This window comes from Blennius ocellaris (assembly GCF_963422515.1).
Source record: "Blennius ocellaris genome assembly, chromosome: 12".
Classification (NCBI taxonomy): domain Eukaryota; kingdom Metazoa; phylum Chordata; class Actinopteri; order Blenniiformes; family Blenniidae; genus Blennius; species Blennius ocellaris.
Window position 1 is genome coordinate 10896929 of NC_137661.1, and position 21741 is coordinate 10918669.

Genomic DNA, 21741 nt, shown 5'->3' on the forward strand with positions numbered 1-21741 from the left:
GTGTTCACCTTGTTTTTGAAGTTGATACCATGCAGCGTTTGTTCAACATAGAGGTCAACTGACACACAAGGTCCACTCTGTGTACTCCCAGCAAGTATCCGTTGTAGGAAACATCACAATTCTGTGCTATCCGATGTATTTCTTTATTAAAGCAGAGACCTATTTCAAAAGCCAAAGATATGTTGGGTTAATTGGGCCCATGGATGGCCTGGTCCCCTGCCCAGGTTGTGCTCTGCCCTTTGTCTCATATTGTGGTTGGGCCGGGACAGAAGGATCAGACTGACCTTAATCTGGATTAAAGAGAGGCAACAGATGAATAGACAGATTCATTAAAAAAAAGAAGAAAAAACCCCCCAAAAAACAATTGTAAGACACACTGTAGCAACTATTAGTCAAAAGTACTGGTTCAGTACATGAAGTTCAGGACACAATTGTGGAGCGCCAGAGGTCACCAATTAAAAAATGATTAAGAACATTTCGATAAATAGGGTAAAGATAAAAAAAGGTGGATATTTGTAACCCAGGTTTTATGCTATTTTGTGGTTTGAGGTGGGATGTTTATTGCTCATTTGTATTCATCATTGAATTTACCATCAAGCTTCATTAACTCAGTTACCACTTACAACTCCGTCTGTATGTTCAAGCCTGAGGATAAACATGAAGCTATTTTTTTAAAATGTATCTTTCTGTGCTTCAGTGACGTATCTGGACATATAACACAAACACTTGATTGAGTTGTGCATTTTGTTTTATTTTGCATTTAAAACAACTTGTGAAAAAAAAATATCTTGTGAGGTTTATTTTTCTGTTGATGTTCCTCGAGGAAAGCATATTTTCATTGATTGTCAGAACATTTCATTATTCAAGAAAGAAATTATATATATATATAGATATAAAAAAGAGTAAAAAAAAAGCTGAAATTTACACAACAGTATTCAGTCATTTCTTTATGTTGATATTTGGACAACACACTGGTGACAGGTCACAAAACAGAAATATGAAACTACATCTCCACATCTAGTTATCTTTCATCGAGATTAAACTTTTTTTGAGAGGATAAAACTGAAAATCCACAAATTAAAAACAACATTGCTGCTCTTGATTATTTCTTCATTGCTCAATAAATCAAACGAACAGAGCGACACTGGATGCAGATATGTATAAATGTTTCAAGGTACGTCATGCAACATTGCAGTCATCGAGAAGTGAGGCAGTTTTTCTTTTTTTTTGTTTTCTGGTGGTAATCAGTGATGTATGTTTGGGCGCTTCAGGGGAAGTCAATTAGCTCCTTGCATGACGGTTCATCGATTGTTTGACCCAACAATGGAGATGAAACCCGAGTGGCTCTTTGCAGGTGTGCTGTAACAATAATCACCACAACAATGTCTTCTTGACGCTGTTCACATATAGCGTGCAGTCAAACAAGTTAGCCGTAGCTCAAATGTCAGCAACGTCCACCCTTTATTAGACCTGGTCAATTGCAGATGCACGAACACACCTGCAGTGTCTATTTCCGAACAGATTAACCTGCTTTAAACAAATAAATCGTATTTCTCAGCAGAGGCGGACATATCCACAACGGCCGAATGAGTTCATCAGATCTTCTCCACATAGTTACCCGGGAAGAGCCCTTCCCTTCCGTGAATTCTTCCCGTCCACCAGCCTGACGGATCTGCAGGGAGAAACCGCACAAACACATATCATTTAGCAATTTAGGACAGCTTCATTAAACTGCTTTTTTTTTGGTCTATATTCATGTTCTCTTGCCATCCTTCAATTCATTTGCCTCCACACCTTCTTTGATGAGATCGAACACATCCTGGATCTCAAAGCTGATCTCGTCTGTGTCCTGGCCGACGTACTGATACAGCGCCCGGCAACGTGAGCCGGCAGGTCGAGGCTGAGGCTTGGGAGCAGGAGGAGGTCGCTGGCCGATGCTCCTTTTCCTCTGTTGTCTGTGAAAGAAAAAAGATACATGACAAAGAGAATGAGAAAATTTGTAGCCTTCCTTGAAGCTGAAATGGTACTCGATGAAAATGGTACTTCATTTTTTGGGGGGGAACTAACTAGAAAGATGAAATTCTTGTTACTTTACTCACTTCTGTCTTAATAATGAGCAGAAATCTGTGTTATTGTTGTGTTGTGATGTGTGAGCTGAGCTGTCTGCACTGTGTGGTTCAGTTCACTGACTGATTAACTTATTAAGTCCAGATGAATCTACATCGATTAGTCACAGACAGACATTTACTCTTTCTACTTTATAATTTGGATGCTATTGGTCCTTGAGAAAAACAATTTTAGGAGCCAATGACAATTCCAAGCAGCAGCAACAAAACAGCTGAGATTAATAAAAGCATTATAGACAGCTCTTACCTTATTAATATAAGCTGATGTGTATTTATGGCTGTATGATACAGGAAAGTACATTTTTTGCCTACAGTGGGGCATCTTTCAAGTTGCTGTCAAAGGAGTGTATTTGTTCAGGAGTAATGATCGTAAACAGGAATTTAGTAAAATAGTAACTGAACGTCTGTTAACCAGAGACAACCATGTCGGATAATGCCAATGTAAAAAGCCCCACCGTGTGCAGAACAAAGACACAGCAGCTCTTAATTGTTGACATGTAAGAGAAAAATAACTATCAAGGAGTTTGTTGTAACGTTAACTGCATTACTAATTTAATATGATTAAAATGTCATTGGCCGAGCTACTTAATGTCATGTGATTTACTACACTAAAGGTAAAACATCATAACAAACATCTAAATCGTGTAATTACATAATATATGATTATAAAAATTATAGCTGTACAGATTTTTATGACATGCAGTTGCAAACAATATGTGAAATGTCTGCTTCATGCACACAGTTCACACAGGACGTTGTCCCTGCCATTCCTTTTACACAAATTCCTCACATTTAATGTAGTATCAAAGCTTCAGCTCACAATGAGAACAGGTTTGAAGGTTTGTTTGCCGAAAAAAAAACAAAAAAAACAAAGTGAATGAGATGTCATTCTATTATTTGTTTTTGGGGCCTCGCCTTAACAAGTCCTGACAGCTCATGGCATTAAGTCTGAATATTTCTCGTGATTCATCAGCTCCACCCACACATACTGTCAACATGCCTCCGTTCTTTAGTTTTTATTATAGATATGTCACAATGTGATCTTTTGTCCTCACCCTGACATGCCCACTTCTGGAACATTGAGGAAGTCCAGGTTCCCCTGCTTGTGCTGGTTGTGGGTCGGGGCTCGGGGGGCCCTCTGGGAGCTCAGTCTGGGCAGGGCGGCACTGGGAGGCCGGCCCTGTATGTGGGGGGAGGAATATGTGATGTCTGACTGTTGGTTCTGAGGAGTCCTCGGAAACTTGGGCGCTCCATTCTGGTGTGCTGGGGGATGGAGGGATAGAGGGAGAGAGAGAGAGAGAGAGAGACAGAGAGAAAAAGTAAAGGTAACTGTTAAATACACTCATATTATTCTACATCATGACCTGAAGTAAATGCTTTTACTTCTCGGTGTTTCTGTGTGGCGTTAGTACATTACACCTGTGCCTGAGTGACTTCTTTGGAAGCCATATTCAAATTTTATTTCATACTACTTCCAGGGACGGGACTAGTTGCTCACTACAAAGACAGTGTTTTTTTTGTGTGTGTGTTTTTCCATTGAATATAATGCTAATGCTCATGGAAGCCTTTGACTTTGGCTCCTAAAAGAAAAAAAATATTGGTTTTGTACAGTACATTTTCCTTCTACAGCCCCAAAACAAGGATTTTAGCGCATTTGTGTGTTTAGTTGTTTGACTGTGTGGTCTTTTTATGTGTACAACCCCAAGTTTGATTTTGATTTTATTAGTTTATTTGACAGGGACAATGTACAAAATACATTGATCTTACAAAAAGTTGCTCTGTACCAGATTTAGCTCATGCTAATTTCCATCTGCAGTCCCCAGGCAGGTGCACACAGTATTAAAACATTACATTGCAAATAACTGTCAATAGCACTAACAAATACAGTACATGCAATCGAAGCTGAAGAGTAATATTTAAAATAACCAAAAAAAATCAGATGGCTTACTTTCGAGAAACCATCACAGCCTAAAATCAATACAATAGTAAAAAACATTTGCAACAATATATTACATCTGTAAAATTTGGGTGTGCTGATGCTGACATAGTTGGTCATCGAGGATGTATTTCTTTAAGTTTCGAGAAAAATGATTCAGATCTACAGACAAATTCGGACGGTCAGGGAGTTGATTCCATTGTTTAATGGTTTTATATGAAAAGGCTGTCTGTGCAAATGCAGAGGATCTTTTCGGGAAGGCACTGATAAAGTGGAATAGAAGATGGGTGGATGGTCAGATACAGACATGGGTGGGTGGGTGGGGGGGTCTACAGCCTTTTTAAAAGCAATTTAGAAGGGCTAATGTGACGTCAGATGTAACCATGGCTCTCAAAGCTATTAATCATCTATGCAATCAGTAGAAACATCCTTTAACAAGGCCCATTCATATTTAACTTCAATACATCTATGATGAGCAGCTGGTACTTTTTAGGGACCTTGCTCAGAAACACAACTGTTAACAATTGGATTTTAACCAGCTGACCTTTGGTCCCAAACTTGTTTCATTAAACCTTTTGACCACTGTTTCCCTGTGTAGATAATACACCTTATATAGAAATGAATATGAAAGATTTATGCGTCATTTTACCTCTGCTTGCTACATGATTTCTCCCTCCTCCATGGTATTGTGGAGCAGACTTCTTGGTTGGCTCTATAAATAAAAAAAAATTAAAAAGAATGTCAGCAGCAGGATGCAAAAGTCTTTCTGTGATAACATATTTAGTTGTGAAAGACACATAAGTCCTGACTTGACTGGATCTTTAAACTTACTGGAGGACTTGGGTAGACCGTCCCCAATAGCGACAGAGAGGGTTTTCCCTCCAGGTTTGAGCTGGACCAGGTCTCCTTGGCCCCTTTGGAACACCAACACTCTGGATCCTCCTCCACCCCAGCCCTCCTTCTTCACTCTGAACTCCAGCCTGCAATAGTGGCACAGTGTGTTAGTGGAATCTGTGTTTGTGTGTGTGATGCCTGATTAAAAACATGAGAGTGAGCTCCTCCACCTGTCAGCGAAGGAGATTGTCAGTTTTCTCTTGGTCACGTCCTCGTAGCGTTTGGAGAGCAAACTTAGGAACTCTGTCTTGAAGTTGGACTCCAGCAGACTGTCATACTGGGCTTCGTGCAGAACGAAGAAATCATCCTGTCTCGTGCTAAAGAAAGAAACCAGACCGTCCACAAGCTTGAATAAGAAAATATAAGTGATAATTGTAATTTAACAGGTTTCTGTTTAACAGGTCCGATAAGCCAATGGGAGGCGTAAAAGAGATATCCACTAATATGCACAGTTTGTACAATGTTTCAAACAAACTGGAAATGAGATATCCTCATTTAAAATGTTCAATATTTGAAGCCTTTCTCGAAGGCCAGTGGGCAAAATCTCATTATTAGCGTTGTCTGCATTTATCCATTACAATATGCACATTTATGCTGGGTTTTTTTGTTGTTTGTTTTTTTTATATGCATTCCTACATCCTCAAACTTCTCTCATCTTTAATATCTGAAGACTGTATCATTTTGTGTGGCCATCTTTCTGCTTTCCCTTTTTGACAAACAAGTTTCCACTCCCATGTTAAAATGGAAATACCACTACTTAATGTTAAAATGGAAATATTACTTTAATAGAACTATGAGGTTTGTATAGCGAGTTCTTTATCTACAGTCAATGAATTGCTAGGATTAAGTACAAACATCTTGTATTAAGTACAAGACATATTCATGGGATTTTAAATCCACCAGCAATAACATTACTTCATTGTTTGCTTTGATAAAGTAAATATTCGTGTTCTGAACTTTGCTTGTACAGGTCTTCTCATAACAGTAGACAATGCTAAACACGAGAGCATGCCAGCTAAAGGAAATGTGTCTTTGGTACACTGGGCCGACCTGAGAGAGACGCCGCCGATGCTTCCAAACTCCAGCTTTCGTTTCAGCACCTCCTTTATTTGTCCTTTCTCAGGTCCTTTCTTTATCTTCTCTCGGCCAATCAGATAGATGCCTTTGGGGGTCAAGATCAAATCTCTCTTGATGGACTATGTATGAGAAAAAAATAGGAAGAAAAATCTGTGAGCATTTGCTAGATAAAAGAAGACCCTGCAAATTATTTAGTCAAATCCATACGATTTGCTGTTAAAACATCCCCTTTGATTAAAAAAACCCCCCAAAAAACAATGTAAATGCTACAGTTTTCCTGAAGTATACAAAGGACAAGAGCACAATCCTTGACAGAACGTCCCACCTTGAACCTGCGATCAAACTTGTTGACGGAGTCAGCGAAGTCGACGCGCTCCCTCTTGGCAAGGAACTGTCGCAGCTCAGGCCTCTGCTCCAGCCCCAGGTAATCTCCAACAAAGTTCCTGTTGATGCTATTCTTCCTCCTCTCTTTCGAGTTGTACAGAATGTCTGAAGCTGAGAGTCACCAACACAACAATGTTTAGCACCGCATCTCAAAATGTGCCATTCGGCCGCGACGGCTTGAAGCCGCTTTGGTCGAACTCACCTTCTTCTCTCATCTGCTCGTACTTCTTCCGGGCAATGAATCGTCTCCAGGCCTTCTGGATGATCCGAGCAAAGGTGTCAAACTTCCTCTCTCTCATCTCCTCCAGAAGAAAGAGCTGAGGGGACAAGAGCACGCCGCAACATACTAATACCACCTTTTGAAATAAAGCTTGCAATTTACAGTATGTCAGTATATGACCCCAGGAATGTATAAGTTGGCATGGTATGTAAAACGTTGATGAAATAAAATGTGTTTAACATTTTTGGACATATCCTGACAGATTGGTAAACATCTGCTTACTAATCAGAGACGTCGCTTCCCTAAAATACACATAGAACAGAGAAATTGGTTCTCGCTCTCAGGCCTAAGAGAACTGAGTAATATCCTTAATTTCTCTCAGCTCTGGTTTAGGAGTTCTTCTTGCAGCGTGTCTTTGACATACTGTTGAACCTTTTCCTCATGTAGTGTTCAGCAAATGGTGTGTGAATGTTCAGAAGTGAACATCGTTAATGCAGTGAAGCAAACATTCCACCTATGTTCACTCTTTTTCATAGAAGTTCTGTTCTTGGCTTTCTGATGAAGTATGAAAGTGCCTGAATAGAAATAAATGCGGTCTTGTGCTTCCAACCTCAAGAAAACAAACTAATTTATCTGTTCTTGCCAAGCATAAATCCACCTCAACTCTCATTCATTCAGTCCACAACAGCCCAAAACAGCGGCTCTTATTGGTTTCCTCCACTGTGTGGTGGTGGTGCTAAGATATGTTGCTCAAGTTAAATTTGAAAAAAAAAACTTTTTTTTAAATCATAAAATGGTAGTGTCTGATTTACACATCATTGTTTTTTTCAATTCACTCCTTAAATATGGTACCAACCTTTTAGAGATTGTAGATTTTTAAAACAAAATGTATTTCAATTGTAAAGCATCAGTGGTTCAAAATAAATAAAAATCAGATTGGGATTAATTCAGAGCTCTGTACCGATTCTGGATTCTTGACGAAGACTTTGTTGTGTCCCATCTGGTACTGATCGTTATCCATGTTGACAGACCGGAGCAGGTGAAGGACCCCCTGCTGCTCTGGACCCCTCCACTGTGGCCATGTTTCAGCTGTTAGAATGGCATACCTGGATTCAACACACACACACACACACACACACACACACACACACACACACACACACACACACACACACACACACACACACACACACACACACACACACACACACACACACACACACACACACACACACTTGTTTTTTTCAAAGCAAAAGGGCTGCAGGTATTTGCAGACTTATCAAAAACAAAAATAAAACCCACCTCATCAGAAACTTATTGAAGACTCTGCGGTACGCAAACCCAGCTCTTCGCACACGGATGTTTTCCCGCAGGCCCAGGTATTCAACCTGATGCTTTGCCCTAAAAACACATTCGATGAATACTAAAAATTACAGACTTGTCACCGTATCTGAAAAGATTTTTTTAAAAAGAGAATGTGCTTCATTTAGTCAATGATTTTCTGCTTTGACCATATGTGAACATGTTTGTACAACTGCAGTCAAACTGCTAAACAGAGCATGTGTTGTTAGATTTATAACTGGAGTGTACAACTTCAAAGTAAATAACATAAGCTTGAAGAACCAACAGTAACTTGATATATCTATGAGGCTCCAGTGTCGGTTGAATCATTTCATTATTGCAATACAAAACTTTACTTTTTTTCTCTATTTTCTCAGAAGCTTTATCTGAAAAAAAAAATCCTATTAACTTGAACTTAGACAAAGATTAAAGAAGAGAAGTCGCCAATCCAGTGTTTCGTTGTTTGTATGCGTGCCCCAGAGGGCTGCTGACCTGCTCTCCTCCCAGTCTTTTGGTCGTTTTGTCTCATTGGGTTTGATACAGCGGATGTAGTGAGGAGTGCACTTCATCAGTGTGTTCACCAGATCATTAGCTTGTTTCTATTGGAAACATAAGTTTGTTAGAATTATTGCTATAACAGACAACAAAATCTTCCATAGTTCGTCGTTTTATCAAGACACCAGTTCCAAAGTTGACGTGTGGACAATGGAAAATGGACAAATGTAAGGATTTCAGTGAGTTTTAAAAGGGGCCAAACTATCATAGTGAGATGAATGGTTCAGAGTAGCTTCAAAAGTGTAGCTCTTGTGGGTTTTTTTTTTTTTCAGTCCACAGTGGTGAATATCTGTCAATAGGGAGTGAAGGCTGTCCTGGTTGGTCTGATCCAATGGACAAGCTTGAGTAACTCAAACTGCTGCAGAAGTTAATAGCAAATCTGACTTCAAAGCATATGTCTGTAAAACTGAAAAGCAGTCAGGGTCATAATGTTAATGGCTGGTCACTGTATGTTGCTTTTCAGGACTCAACTTTTTACCTTGATTTTAGAGCTTGCTGTGGTTGGCCGCCCTTTCTTGTCCGTGTTGAGGTTTTCAGGGAACAAGCTTTGAATGAAGGCACTGAAAAGACACATTCCTTTTCATTGGTTTTGTGTTTCCACACAAAGTTTGCATCAAAAAATTATATTTGTTGGGCAAAGAAGACTCACATCTCGCTGCTCTGCATGAGTTCAATGAGGTCAGGGAACAGCACATCCCGATTCCTCTCACAAAAGCCATTGATGTCATAAGACACCTGAGACGACAACACACATTGTAACTGCTGTGCAGATTTTACTTGCCAGATAAATAAAATCATTAACTACAAGCTTGATTGTTTACTCCCTCCAAATGTGACTGTAACTTCAGACTACTTGAACAGTACCAGTAATACATTACCCAAATAATAAGACTGACGAGCTGGTTTAAGGTTCCTACCTTGCCGGCATAGTGATGAATAACAAAGCCAGAGTTCCAGCTGCTGAAATGTTCATGCGTTCCCACAGCAGCCTGCAGTTTCTGCAGCAGAGTGCCGTCCGCACCCTCTCCTTTCGCATGCATGGTGGCACACACATCGTCCAGTACACTCATTATCCCTGGAGGGCTCTGCAAGGTGGGCATAACATTTAAAAAGTATTTAATTTCAAAATAATCACTCCACACTATTTCTATGTTTTCTGGAATTCAAAAGGAAAAAAGGAACTTTTTAAAATGTATCGATTGAAAGATCATTATTGTAGATGATAAAGAAATGAAACCTATATTGAACTTTCATTTTCTTCCATCAAGAGACATGAATGCAGACTCTGAAGGTGAAATGCTGAATTAAGATTACGGATATTAATATTCAACTATTAGTCTTTTTTTTTCTTTCACTTTTTCGTTACTCGTGTGTCTTTGTCATTTGCTGCTGCTGTGCACAAAGACAAATTGAAGTGTAATAGACATGTAATTTAGTAATAAAGCGATGGACACAAACTTACCAATTTATTTTCAATAAGATCACATACAATCTTGTTGTTGAAGTACTCGATGGGTGTCCACTTAATGCCCTCCTGAACATACTCTTCCTGAGTGAAAAAGATAAGATGAGACAGAACGTGACAAGGTAAGGTAGGATATGGTAAGATGAGACGAGATGAGATAAGAATCTCACTCTTTTTTTACACTTGGTAATGTTTATGTACTATGAAACACAGATTAGAAGATGTTTTAATGAGTATAAAAAAGTAAATTGACAGCAGTTACCTGTTCAGCCTTCAAAGTGAGCTCAATGAAGATCTGTTGCAGTTTTTCATTGACAAAGTTGATACAAAACTGCTCAAAACCATTTCTCTGTCAAAACAAAACACAATACAATCAGTGTATACAGAAAGTCTTATTGTTAAACAGGCTATAAATATTGTCTAAATGATAAGCTTGTAGAGGACAAACCTGGAATATCTCAAAGCCATAAATGTCAAGTACTCCAATGCTGAATTCCTCGTATGGTTTCTGGATGGCTTTATTTATGGCCTGAAAAAGACAGACAGAGACAGAAAAGAAAATGGATATTAAACTGGCTGTTTAAATGTTCCATTTCCCTGAGTGTGTTTATTGCTACATTTGCATTATAAAGAATGTAAAAGAAGTAAATACCTCCACCAGGTAGTCGAAGACGCGAGCATAGAGGGCTTTGGCCAAGGCATCTCTAGTGTAGGTGGCCTGTTCCTGGTTCAGGGTCACATTAATGGACTCCGACTTGCCTCCCCACTTCGAATCCATTTTCCGACTGGTGAGTTTTTCCTGCAGACGGTTGTCGTCGATGCCCAGCAGATAAGCAGGGAAGGCAAGCACTAAACGAGAAAAGCAAAGTTCAAATGAACAGGAATAGTTTTGCTTTGACATATCACAGACAATGAAATATGATCATCTAGATATTGCATTTATGTTTATCTATATCTTTAAGTTGATTATTCAGTCTGTATCTGAATTAATGTAATTAAATGTGTAATTAAATGTGTGTACACTTAAACATCTAGATGTTCATATACATGTATGCACAGAAATATCTAAAGCAATAGAGTTATTTGTGCAGTCCAGGACACACTGGGAATACTTGAATATGATACACTACTGAAAGTTGCTCAACGTTTAAAACATAATAGAATAGGTAACAGAACAAATAATGTCTAATGCATGAAAAGAAAAGGAAAAAAATATGTACCACTCAAACACTTGAGAGTAAAAGCAGTTTTTGAGTGATTTATGAAATTAATCAAATTATATTAGACAGATGAAAAATGTCATGATGGATAAAATGACATTACGCAGAAGAGCATATGCAGAAAGACGTTACAAGTTACAGGCCCGAGTAAATGAAAGTAAATGAAAAATTTAAGAGTGAACAAAAAACATTGCCCAGATGTATAAAGTTGTGATTTAAAAGGAGAGACGTGCCTTGTGTGTATTTTGGTTTCATGTACAATGCAAATGTAAGTGATAATAGGGAGAACGTAAACAAAGTAGTACCACGGAGCAAAGTCACATATCAGTTAGCAGTGCTTGTCAAGGGACTGCCTTTGTCACAACTCTAATTTGCTTGTATCCCATAGGAAAAGCTATTTGTGTGCGTGTGTGTGTGTGTGTGTGTGTGTGTGTGTGTGTGTGTGTGTGTGTGTGTGTGTGTGTGTGTGTGTGTGTGTGTGTGTGTGTGTGTGTGCGTGTGTCTCACTCACAGTCTGTGCTTTCCACTTGTCCATAGTTCCCTGCCTCGATGAAGCTGATGTTTCCCAGGTGAAGGATGCCTGCGACAATCTGGAGCACCTGACCCTGGATGTCACCTGGGATCCCAATCACCTGCATGGCTTCCTAGAGACCGCATAAAAAAATAAAACAAACAAAAAACAAACAAAAAAAACCCATATAAGCAGTCATTATTTTTTATGGCTCTGACTTGTTTTGATTTTCATGCTTTTATGGTTGCTATAGCGTGTGTTTGCCGTTCCTCTGCTATATGTTATAAAACAGTGTTTTAAACCATAAAGTGTATAACTTTTATCACCCAGGTAGTTTTATATGTATTACTGTACAGCTTGTGTCACATTTTTGGTCATTCGTTGTTTCATTATTGTTAAATCTCTTTGTGGTTATGATGTGCTTATGTGGTTTGTTAATCTTTTTGTGTGTGATAAATGAGCAGAATGAGGCATAATACTTTTACATACTAGCTCTCAATGTTTCCTTATGTTTTAGTGAAAAGATTCGCAAATTTCCCCACTGGCCTATATGTTTCCATCTACATATGTGCACCGAGCATATCCAGAGCATTAGCCTTTGCAAACACTTAATTAATCAGTCTGATCATGTGAAACTTGTCAGAGATAAGAAACACTCAGAGGAAACACTGGCACACAAACTGAAAGAACAGTGACCCCTGACAGTAATAATTCAGTTATCAAACAAGACCACTAGAGGAGCCAGATTCACACAATAAATGCTCAATACAATTAGAGCCACTGATACTGTGAGCCAGTCATTAAGCCTATAGTAGATGAGGAACCTTCCAGAAGCATTCCCAAATATCACACAAGCGTGACCAGGCTCTTCAATGCCAGTTTTTAAAAATATAAAATGACATTATTAATATCGATGTGGAGTATTGGTGACTTAGTGGGAATAAACAGAAACGTTTTCATGTTAGTATTGTGTTTTGGATTTTGCTGTAATGGAGACTGATTTTTATTCATGTTTTAAGTTTGAGAAATACACATTTGATATGCGACAGGGGGTGCTGCAGCACGCTCATTGACCCCTCGTTCCCACAGCTTTGCATGCAAGGTTTATCCACCGACCCAATCGGCCCCTCTGGTGTCTTGTGGTGTAATTCTGGCTGTAGCAGTGAAGGGAGTAAAAGGCTAAAATGCTTTCTGTGGAATATAAGAATATTACACAACAGTACCATCGTCTCGTGGAAGTCTTTACTGTCATTGGTCCCGTCCACCTTGTATGTCCCAGACTGGTTGAGGTAGTTGTAGTAGTCAGGGGTCATGATGCCGAGACTCTCCTTCTGCTGAGCGTTGGCGCCCTCCATCAACTGGAAAACACCAGTGCAGGAACAGAATAAGTTTATTTTTTTATTTTTTAATGTGTCACCTTTCAGTTTGATCAAAGCCACAGATCACTGTGAGGATACTCGTCGCCAACTAACCTGATAGTAAATGTGGAAGTTTCTCTCGTTCTCATTTTGGCTCACCACCCGAGACTTCTCCAACAGGAAGTTGGAGATTTTGCCACCGTCTGGCTCTCCGCCCCGGCTGAACTGGATCTCAAAATATTTCCCCTGTGTGTGGAAATGAAAAGATGGCGCTCGGACTGGGGTCAAGACACATGATATAATCCATCAAATGTTCAGTTGAGGGCAGTTGAAATGACAATGTTAATCCTTTATGGCAGCTCGTCGTCACACCATCCACTCAGACAACAAACAGCAAATAATTACAGTAGTTAAAGTGTTGAAGTGTTCCAGTAGTTGAGTTGAACAAATCAATATAGAAATGGATGTATGTATGCTGTAGAGAAGCCATACAAGTCGGTCTCTATAAGGAGCTGCTGGTTACCTTTACACTTTAGGTACATTGAGCCACATTGAGCCACGTTTTAATCAAGTCTTCATGTTTCACCTTAACATTGTTAGTGCTGCGCTTCTGTTGGATACTTGTGTTTCTGCATGTCCGTAACATCATTGTGTTCTCATTCAAACCCATCAAACAATACATCCTGATCGATCAGTAGTTAGCAAACACACTCAAGTCTTCACTCAGCACCTTTAGAGGCTCGACAGTGAGGATCTTACTTACAAATCGACTGGAGTTGTTGTTGCGGACAGTCTTGGCATTGCCAAAGGCTTCCAGCAGGGGATTAGACTGCAGGATGATGTCTTTGACATGCTGCAATACACAACAGCAGCATAATGAGTGACTCACAAACACTGACACATCAGTGATGTGTGGTGAGAATCGTGACAGGTGATTCACGCTCTCTTTCAGAGTTAGACTGAGAAGTCTGACAATTGTCCGTCAATTACCAGCCGGATACATCATTTGTCGGTTTGTTATCAGGATTATCTACAGAAAATCAAAGTAAAGCATATTTGGCTATTAAAAGGGTGCTATATTTGCATGGTTCATAAGGATTGGGAGCATGTTTAAGCATTTTTAATCTGCCATCCTGCACTGGTCATTCATGATGGCACACAAAATGTTCAATGGAATTTTAAAAAATTTGTTCAAATAAATGTAATCATTCCATTTGCGGTAGTTCAAGTGTGATGCATATACAGACACACCAACTGCTTCATGTTTCAAACTGTATTCAGTAAAGAGGTTACTATTTGATCAGTGCCCCACCAATAATGTTGATTAATTCCAATGATGTCGAGCGGTCTGTTGTGTGGTAGCACCACCTGAGGTTTACCTGCACTTTGGATCCCCCTCCAGACACTTTAGAAATGTAACCCATGATATATTTGGCAGCCACTGTCTTTCCTGCTCCACTCTCACCACTGCAGTGACAGAAAACAGCGAAAATGCACAGGAACAGATTACACAAAACACACGTAAGACAGTAAGACATTGACGTAATATGAAATCCAAGGATACTGAAATGATTGGCATTATAAAAGGGATACTGGTGATCACCTGATGATGACACACTGATTCTCTCCATCGATCATCATGTTCCTGTACATGTTATCCGTCAGGGCATAGATGTGGGGTGGATTCTCATATTGTGCCTGCAAGCAGGGTCACAAGATTACGGAGCAGCAGGAGAAAGCACCACGCCATACACACGAACCACGGAAATGTGTACTCACTGCGCCTTGGTAAAGTTCGATTTCTCTGTCAGTGAAGTAGGGCATCTGTTTGAACGGGTTCACCGAAATCAGTACTGGACCGATGTAGGTCTGAGTCAGGAAGGCAACTCAGGTTAAGGAATCATATGTACGTCTAAATTCACAGAGTATACTCCAAATTTAAGAGGCACTGTGGTTAGCATCGCTGCTTCACAGTAAGAAAACCAAGGCTTGATTGAGGAGTGGGGCCTTTCTGGGAGGAGTTTGCATGAGTTTTCACTGGGGTTGTCAACAATCTTGCAGGTCTGGCCGCCAAACGGAAATTACATTGTACACCGGTGGTCCAAACAGTCCTTCCATTCATGGTTCATTCAAAACATACATATTGATTCATTTTTAAGTTAGTTATGATCACATCTCTCTTACTAGAAATATTGCGTTAGTAACGACTGCTAAGATACATGAATCTACACCACGGTGGTTGAGTGAGTAAGTGCACCACCCACACAGGCAAGTGGTTGATAGGGGAAATACTGAATATATGAATCCATTTTGTCATCAGTATTTCCAAAAATATGGGTCATAGGCATGATCATAATAGTCGCAATAATTAGTTCTCCTTTTTTTTTTTTTTTTTTTTTTACAAAACGGATTTTTATTGAACACTTCTAAGTTTTTTTTAAAACGAGGATGTTTATTCTATTCTATTCTATTTATTTTAAGTGACGGTAATTTGGAGATTTTGCAAGTGTCTATGCTTTTCATTGAGAATATTAAGAATATGATGCATTTATCGTTTTAATCATACATGATCAATCTAAATTGTATCCATAAATAGTCCCTTTTAAAATCTCATTTTGAAATGCCAATGTCATTTTCATTCCTGCAACTTAATTAGAAATCACTTCTTTTGTTTTACTATTGCTGCCATATCACAAGGGGCCACGACAGTTGTTCTTCATTTAATATGAAGGTTTTGTATTCTTGGACTCTAAATATGGTTTTGATGTTGACCAGGGCTCTGAGAAGACGGAAATGAACTGTTGAGTCACATAATGGAGGCAGAAGAGGAAGAGAGAGTTTCTTGTTTATGCCCTTATATGTTTGCTTGGTTGCTGGTTGTGCATTGAGCATTACAGCTGGTTAAGTTTGGAGGTGGGAAGTGGGTGCAACAGGGACTATGGGCGTAAAGGTCGTCGATTTATCAAGATTGGATTACTGCAGAAAACGACATGTAAATTATTTCATTATGCCTTCTTCAGACATCTCTCTATATTCATAACGGGATTTTTGTGCTTTCATGATGACATTTTGAAAACTCCGTCAGTATGACCGCAAATCAAAATTAAGATGTGGTGCCCAGCATGAGGAAGGATACAAAGATGTAGTCGTCCATGTATCTCTTCTTCAGATTTTCCACGATGGCGACCTCTGTGATCTTGGACAACAGGACCATGTCGTCCACGCCACTCTGCTTCACATTTTGACTCTGCCAGTGGTACTTCGCCTGGATCACGCAGCAGAAAGTAATACACACAAAAAACTTGAGCAGGAACAATTGAGACAAAGGCTTCTGAGGTGAATTGTGTTTGACGTGAGATGCAGCGTCTTGAAAGGGACTGAGATATACTGTATGTATGTCTAAAATGCAAATTTTCCAGCTATTATGTATCATACATTTGTTTAAAGACAGAAAGAAAAAGGGAAAAGAGAATGTCAGTTTCGTTGTTCCCTTTTTTCACAGATGTCACCAAAGCACATCATGAGAACCTTGCACCATAGACTGGATTAGTTTGTACAACAGACGATAAAACTGGGTTTGGAACCTGAATCACGTTCAACGTCAAGAGTTCACTTGATGTGCCAGCAAGTGGAGCAGATGGAAAAGAAATGCATGAAAAAGAATGAACAGACACATACTGAGACTACGAACAGAAATCAAAAAATTGAAGAATAAACTAACAAAAAAATGGACCAATGAAGGGTAGAAAAAAGCATAAAGAACGAGGAGACAAAAGAAAGTAAAGAGATATAGAGCAAATAAAAGAGCAAAATGAAACCAACAACAAAAAAACAAAACAAAAATGAAGAATAGTCTACAATAAAAAAAAAAAAAGCAATGACAAAGTGTGGTGAACAGTAAACCCCCCAAAAAAGAGAGAAATGGAACAAAATAAAAAAATCCTGTGGATTTTGGATAATTAAACATATGTAATGAAGTAAATAACAGCCAGGTTTTCCAGCAGTGACGACGTAACCCTCTGTGGTCGTCATGACAGGAAGCAGGGCCTGGTTACCAGGCAACTGGTCACAGTGAGGCGAGCTCATGTTCTAACTTGGACATTTTAAAGAACCTTTTAATGTAACGCCACATGTGAAGTACCTGCTGAAGCACAACCAGCTGCTTTAACACGGCCGGCTGCTGAGCCGTGAACCCGGCCTTTGTGAAAAGGATGTTCCCATGGAAATGTTTAATGTCTGAACTGGTGCACATCCTCCTGGGGTGAACTTGTCTCCTGCTTTTTTTCTTTCTTTCTTTCTTTCATTCTTTCTTTTTCTTCAAAGATGCGGGTCTGTTTGATGTGTGATGTGGTACCAGGCTTGTTATTGGCTAAAGTGGTTGGGCTGTGGCCTGAGCCCTGACCCTGTACCAACACGGAGGTCTACGCCCTCTCAGACCGAACAAAACATTGTCCTTAACATCAGCATATTATCACACACTCTCTAACTTTGATTACTTGATAACGTGTTGTATTCAGTCTTTACATTTTTCACTAGCAAAATCTATTGGATTTTCTGGTGGCAGAGTAGTATAGCGGTTTGCACTCCTTCCTCACAGTGGTGAGGTTCTCTGTTTTAAATCTTGGTTTGTTTGGTGGAACTGGTGGAGAACTTCTGTTGTGCTTTCAAGTCTACATAAACATTTTCTTAAAATGAAAAATGTCAAAGGATGCCAAAAAATGACAATGTGTTCTGATCTTGAAAATTCAAATATTTCAGTGGAAAAAAAAATCTTGTTAAGTTCATTATTGGGAAGTTTTCTTTTTAAATGCTTCGTCATAAAAATACCTTGAAAATTGGGTTTTAATGGAGAATCTTTCTAACCTGTAAACGAGCTGGGCACTGTGGGTGAATAATAGTTATTATTGTTGATATTATTTGCATGTCTGCCCTGCGCCTGCAGAAGTTTGGTCTCGCGACTCTTGTCTCCTCCAATAATCAACAAACATTCCAAGATATCATCTGTTATTTCTGGGCTTCATGTTTTATCTTACATGTAGCAATAGGAGTTTTTCTTCTCATTTCATATAAACGTAGACTAAAAATAAACCCCACTCTGTTTATCTTTCAGTGAATATTAATCGCGGTAGCACTGAACAACAACTGTGTGTGGAGTCAGAAATCATGAGGATTTTCACTCATGTGTCAACTGTACATTATCTGAGTCTGCAGGAAGTGTCTGCCTGCGTCTCAGCCTCCGTCTGGACTTTCAGTCTTCTATCCTGTTTTACTACATTTCAGATTATTCAGTTAAATTTGAAAATCTCTTTTATAGAACACAGAATCCATAAGTAAAGCTGGACTTTGTTGTCAAGGGTGTTCTGCTTTGTGGGAGAAAAACTGTCAAAGGAAATAAAGGAAAGTGTGTCCTTTACATGAATAGTTCTTCTTGTGCTACTTCGGCATCAACTCAATATGCAGTCTCATTTCTGCAATTTACTTCGTTGAGAAACAGATAAGGGCATTATTCCTGGAAGAAATTTAAATAACGCTGTTCATGATATGTGCCTCAACGCCTCACACTGACCCCACGCACCATTTATAACATTTCGAGTGAAAGCCAGACTTATTGTATTTTCACATGAAAAGACACTGTCTGTGACTTATCAATTGATAATAAATGGCTAATTTGTTGATGGCTGCTTGCTAGATAAGTTAGTACATAAGTAAGTCCAGGTGCGACCCTAACAGAGACTTACATTACATTTTTGAAAACATTATCTCATTAGTGTTGTAAAAGATTATTTTTCAGAGACACACATCTTGCTGGTGTATCATTGATTGGTGTTCATTGAGCTCTTTCAACAGATCCCTTTATAAAATTTAAAGTGGGTAATGTGCTGAGTATGACAAACACACAGTGCCAGTCATTTGTGATGCGCTGCGGTTTTGACAGAAGTCACGACAGCTGAGATCTAAAAAAAAAAAAAAACCTCATCGCATAGACAGGAGACAGGAACTTACAGAGCAAATAGGGTGAGGTGACCCTAAAATACTGCACATCGTATTTGCCGCCTCTGCTTCTTCACCGACAATATTATCCATGACAACAGTAGTATTTTGAAAGCAAACGATCACAATGAGCGTGTCGGCTGTCGGGCGAAAACCGAAAATTAAAGCAACTTTGGCAACACATGTTGAGCCTGTTTGGATGAACGTAAACGCTTGTAGCAACATGTTTCAGCCTCATCGGGTTTCTGTGTGATTTAGGTTGATTTCTGAGAGTGAGGAGGAAGTATTGTGACTCCCCTGGTCCACTTCCCCCTCTCATACCTCATCATAGCCACTTGTGAAACCCTCTAAACTTTGTACAAGCGACGGGCTCTCTTCCTGCTGCCGCCTGCAGCTCATGTTTGTCACAATACTCTGTTGTTGCTTTCACACTTAGTTTTTTGTTCTCTTTAAGTTTATGTATATGCTTTTTATCAATGAATTTTGGCACGCAGAGGCATCCCTAAACTATGGTTTTTAACAGAAACATGATCAGATATCAGGGTTCACACCCTTGCAATCTAAGCTTTAAGCTGCTAGGAGCAGGAGGAGGTGTCTCTGTATGAAGAGACTCTTGAAAAAGAGGAAACTTGCATTGTGTCTCCTATTGTGTTTAAACAGAAACAGACCTATAGTCACAGCTTCTAAAAAGGAAAGTTCAGCTTTTATAAACACAAAAACTTTGAAAATAAAAAATACTTCTTTTCGTTCTTTGGCAAAATCCTAACTTTTTGAGATCTAGGTGAAAAAGCTCTGCATGTTTTTCACACACACACACACACACACACACACACACACACACACACACACACACACACACACACACACACACACACACACACACACACACACACACACACACACACACACACACACACACACACACACACACTGTAATACAGCTGTTAAGAGCAAATGAAGTGTCAGTACTGTACCATTGCTCCTTTGGGCCTCTCCTCCTCCTCAGGTGTCCAGTGTGTGTGTGTGTGTGTGTGTGTGTGTGTGTGTGTGTGTGTGTGTGTGTGTGTGTGTGTGTGTGTGTGTGTGTGTGTGTGTGTGTGTGTGTGTGTGTGTGTGTGTGTATGTTGCTGTTATAATCCACAGGCGGGCCTCCTCAGACTGCAGCCATCATGCCGACGGTCAATCAGTGCCAGAGCAGCTTGTTACCTACAAGACACCCGGGACAATATTGAAAGCCTACTTCCTTATCCTCCCACAGTCGTTGTGTGAAACAAGAACTGCCCAAAGACACACACACACACACACACACACACACACACACACACACACACACACACACACACACACACCCACACTTACCACAGATTACAAAGCCATCACTTCTGCATTTCCACTCTGCTACGAGCCCTCAGCAGAATGATAAAACTATGACAGTGTTGTAAGTTTTAAAGGTTAACAACACAATTAGTCAGTCCAATTCGTCTGCCCTGTACAAGTACCGGCGTCGATGGCAACAACAGCAGCCAGGGGGGTCATTACCTCTACCCTATTGCCAAATGATGGTGTTTCAGTTGCGAGCTGCTGCCGGCACCACCCAGGCTGTGGTTGCTTCACTGAGTGTTTGTGCAGCTTCCAACACCCATAATAACCCATTGGTTCATATGCAAAGCGGCGAGGGTGTCAGCAGTGAGCGCAGGTGTCACACTGCTGCTTTAATGTCATTTTCAGTTTTTGTTTTACTCATACGGCACACCTCACATTACTGAAAATCTGAAGTCAAACTTTTAAAGTCACAGCTACAAACCAGCCAGAAGTGGATATTCAATCATTCAATCTTCATACGGCACCTTTTCAGATAATAAAATGTAATTCAAAGTTCCTCATGAATAGTTGGGCGTGGGAATTCAAGAGGGAAATTACACACACGCACACACACAAGCATGCGCGCACACACACACACACACACACACACACACACACACACACACACACACACACACACACACACACACACACACACACACACACACACACACACACACACACACACACACACATGCATACAGTACATACATATAAAACACACACGTACACACAAAGACACAAGCATCCATAGTACTAAAATTAAAAATGTAAACACAGCCATAATTAAACAGAGAGAATAATACGTGCATGAATCAGTTGAATAACATAAGCCAGTGAACGGTTGACACACTGATAAACGATGTATGAGACTGAACTTAAACACTCAGATGAAATTGAAATATTTAAATCCAAATCAGGCCTATGTTGCCTTTTTGTTTTTGCATTGATTCAAAAATGACTGTGAACACTCTCAAGTATTGAACAAGAACTGAAAATAATACAAAAACAAATGTGGACGATACATGCTGCATGTGAAACAAAGTTAACATCCATCACACTCAACAGTTTCGCAGACTTGTTTCCTCACCCCCCCAAGACTGCCCTGTATTTGGCCATCCGTCTTCCCATTACCTCTGACCAGTCTCCCTGTTCCTCCAGAAGCAAAGCATCCCCACAGCATGATGCTGCCACCGCCATGTCTGACAGTGGGGCTGATGTGTTCAGATCATCTCACCTGAGCTGTGGTTCTCTGCAGCTCCTCCAGAGTTTCCACGGGCTTCTCGGCCGACTCTTTGACC

The 21741-nt window shown here is 39.8% G+C and overlaps 1 protein-coding gene across 1 annotated transcript; it reads right to left on the bottom strand.

Annotated features, from left to right (window-relative positions):
* Positions 1-800: 800 nt before the first annotated feature.
* Positions 801-20183, bottom strand: myo1f (myosin IF). Its single transcript, XM_080506156.1, has 28 exons — positions 20053-20183; positions 16224-16352; positions 14867-14956; positions 14691-14785; positions 14467-14554; positions 13851-13940; positions 13202-13333; positions 12953-13087; positions 11730-11862; positions 10651-10847; positions 10447-10527; positions 10261-10347; positions 9996-10082; positions 9451-9618; positions 9183-9268; positions 9012-9093; positions 8471-8577; positions 7940-8038; positions 7599-7743; positions 6620-6734; positions 6359-6528; positions 6007-6152; positions 5127-5273; positions 4894-5042; positions 4712-4774; positions 3182-3389; positions 1795-1955; positions 801-1672 (listed from the first exon to the last, which is right to left on the bottom strand). Exons 1-28 carry the CDS (start codon positions 20053-20055, stop codon positions 1596-1598), a joined length of 3270 nt encoding a protein of 1089 aa, XP_080362282.1. The 5' UTR covers positions 20056-20183; the 3' UTR covers positions 801-1595.
* Between the last annotated feature and the right edge of the window lie 1558 nt (positions 20184-21741).

Coding starts and splice junctions, on each gene's coding strand:
- myo1f (XM_080506156.1), bottom strand. Junction 13,941..14,466: donor GAGGGGGATCCAAAGTGCAG/GTAAACCTCAGG, acceptor TGTGTATTGCAG/CATGTCAAAGACATCATCCT. Junction 9,619..9,995: donor ATCTTATTGAAAATAAATTG/GTAAGTTTGTGT, acceptor CCCACCTTGCAG/AGCCCTCCAGGGATAATGAG.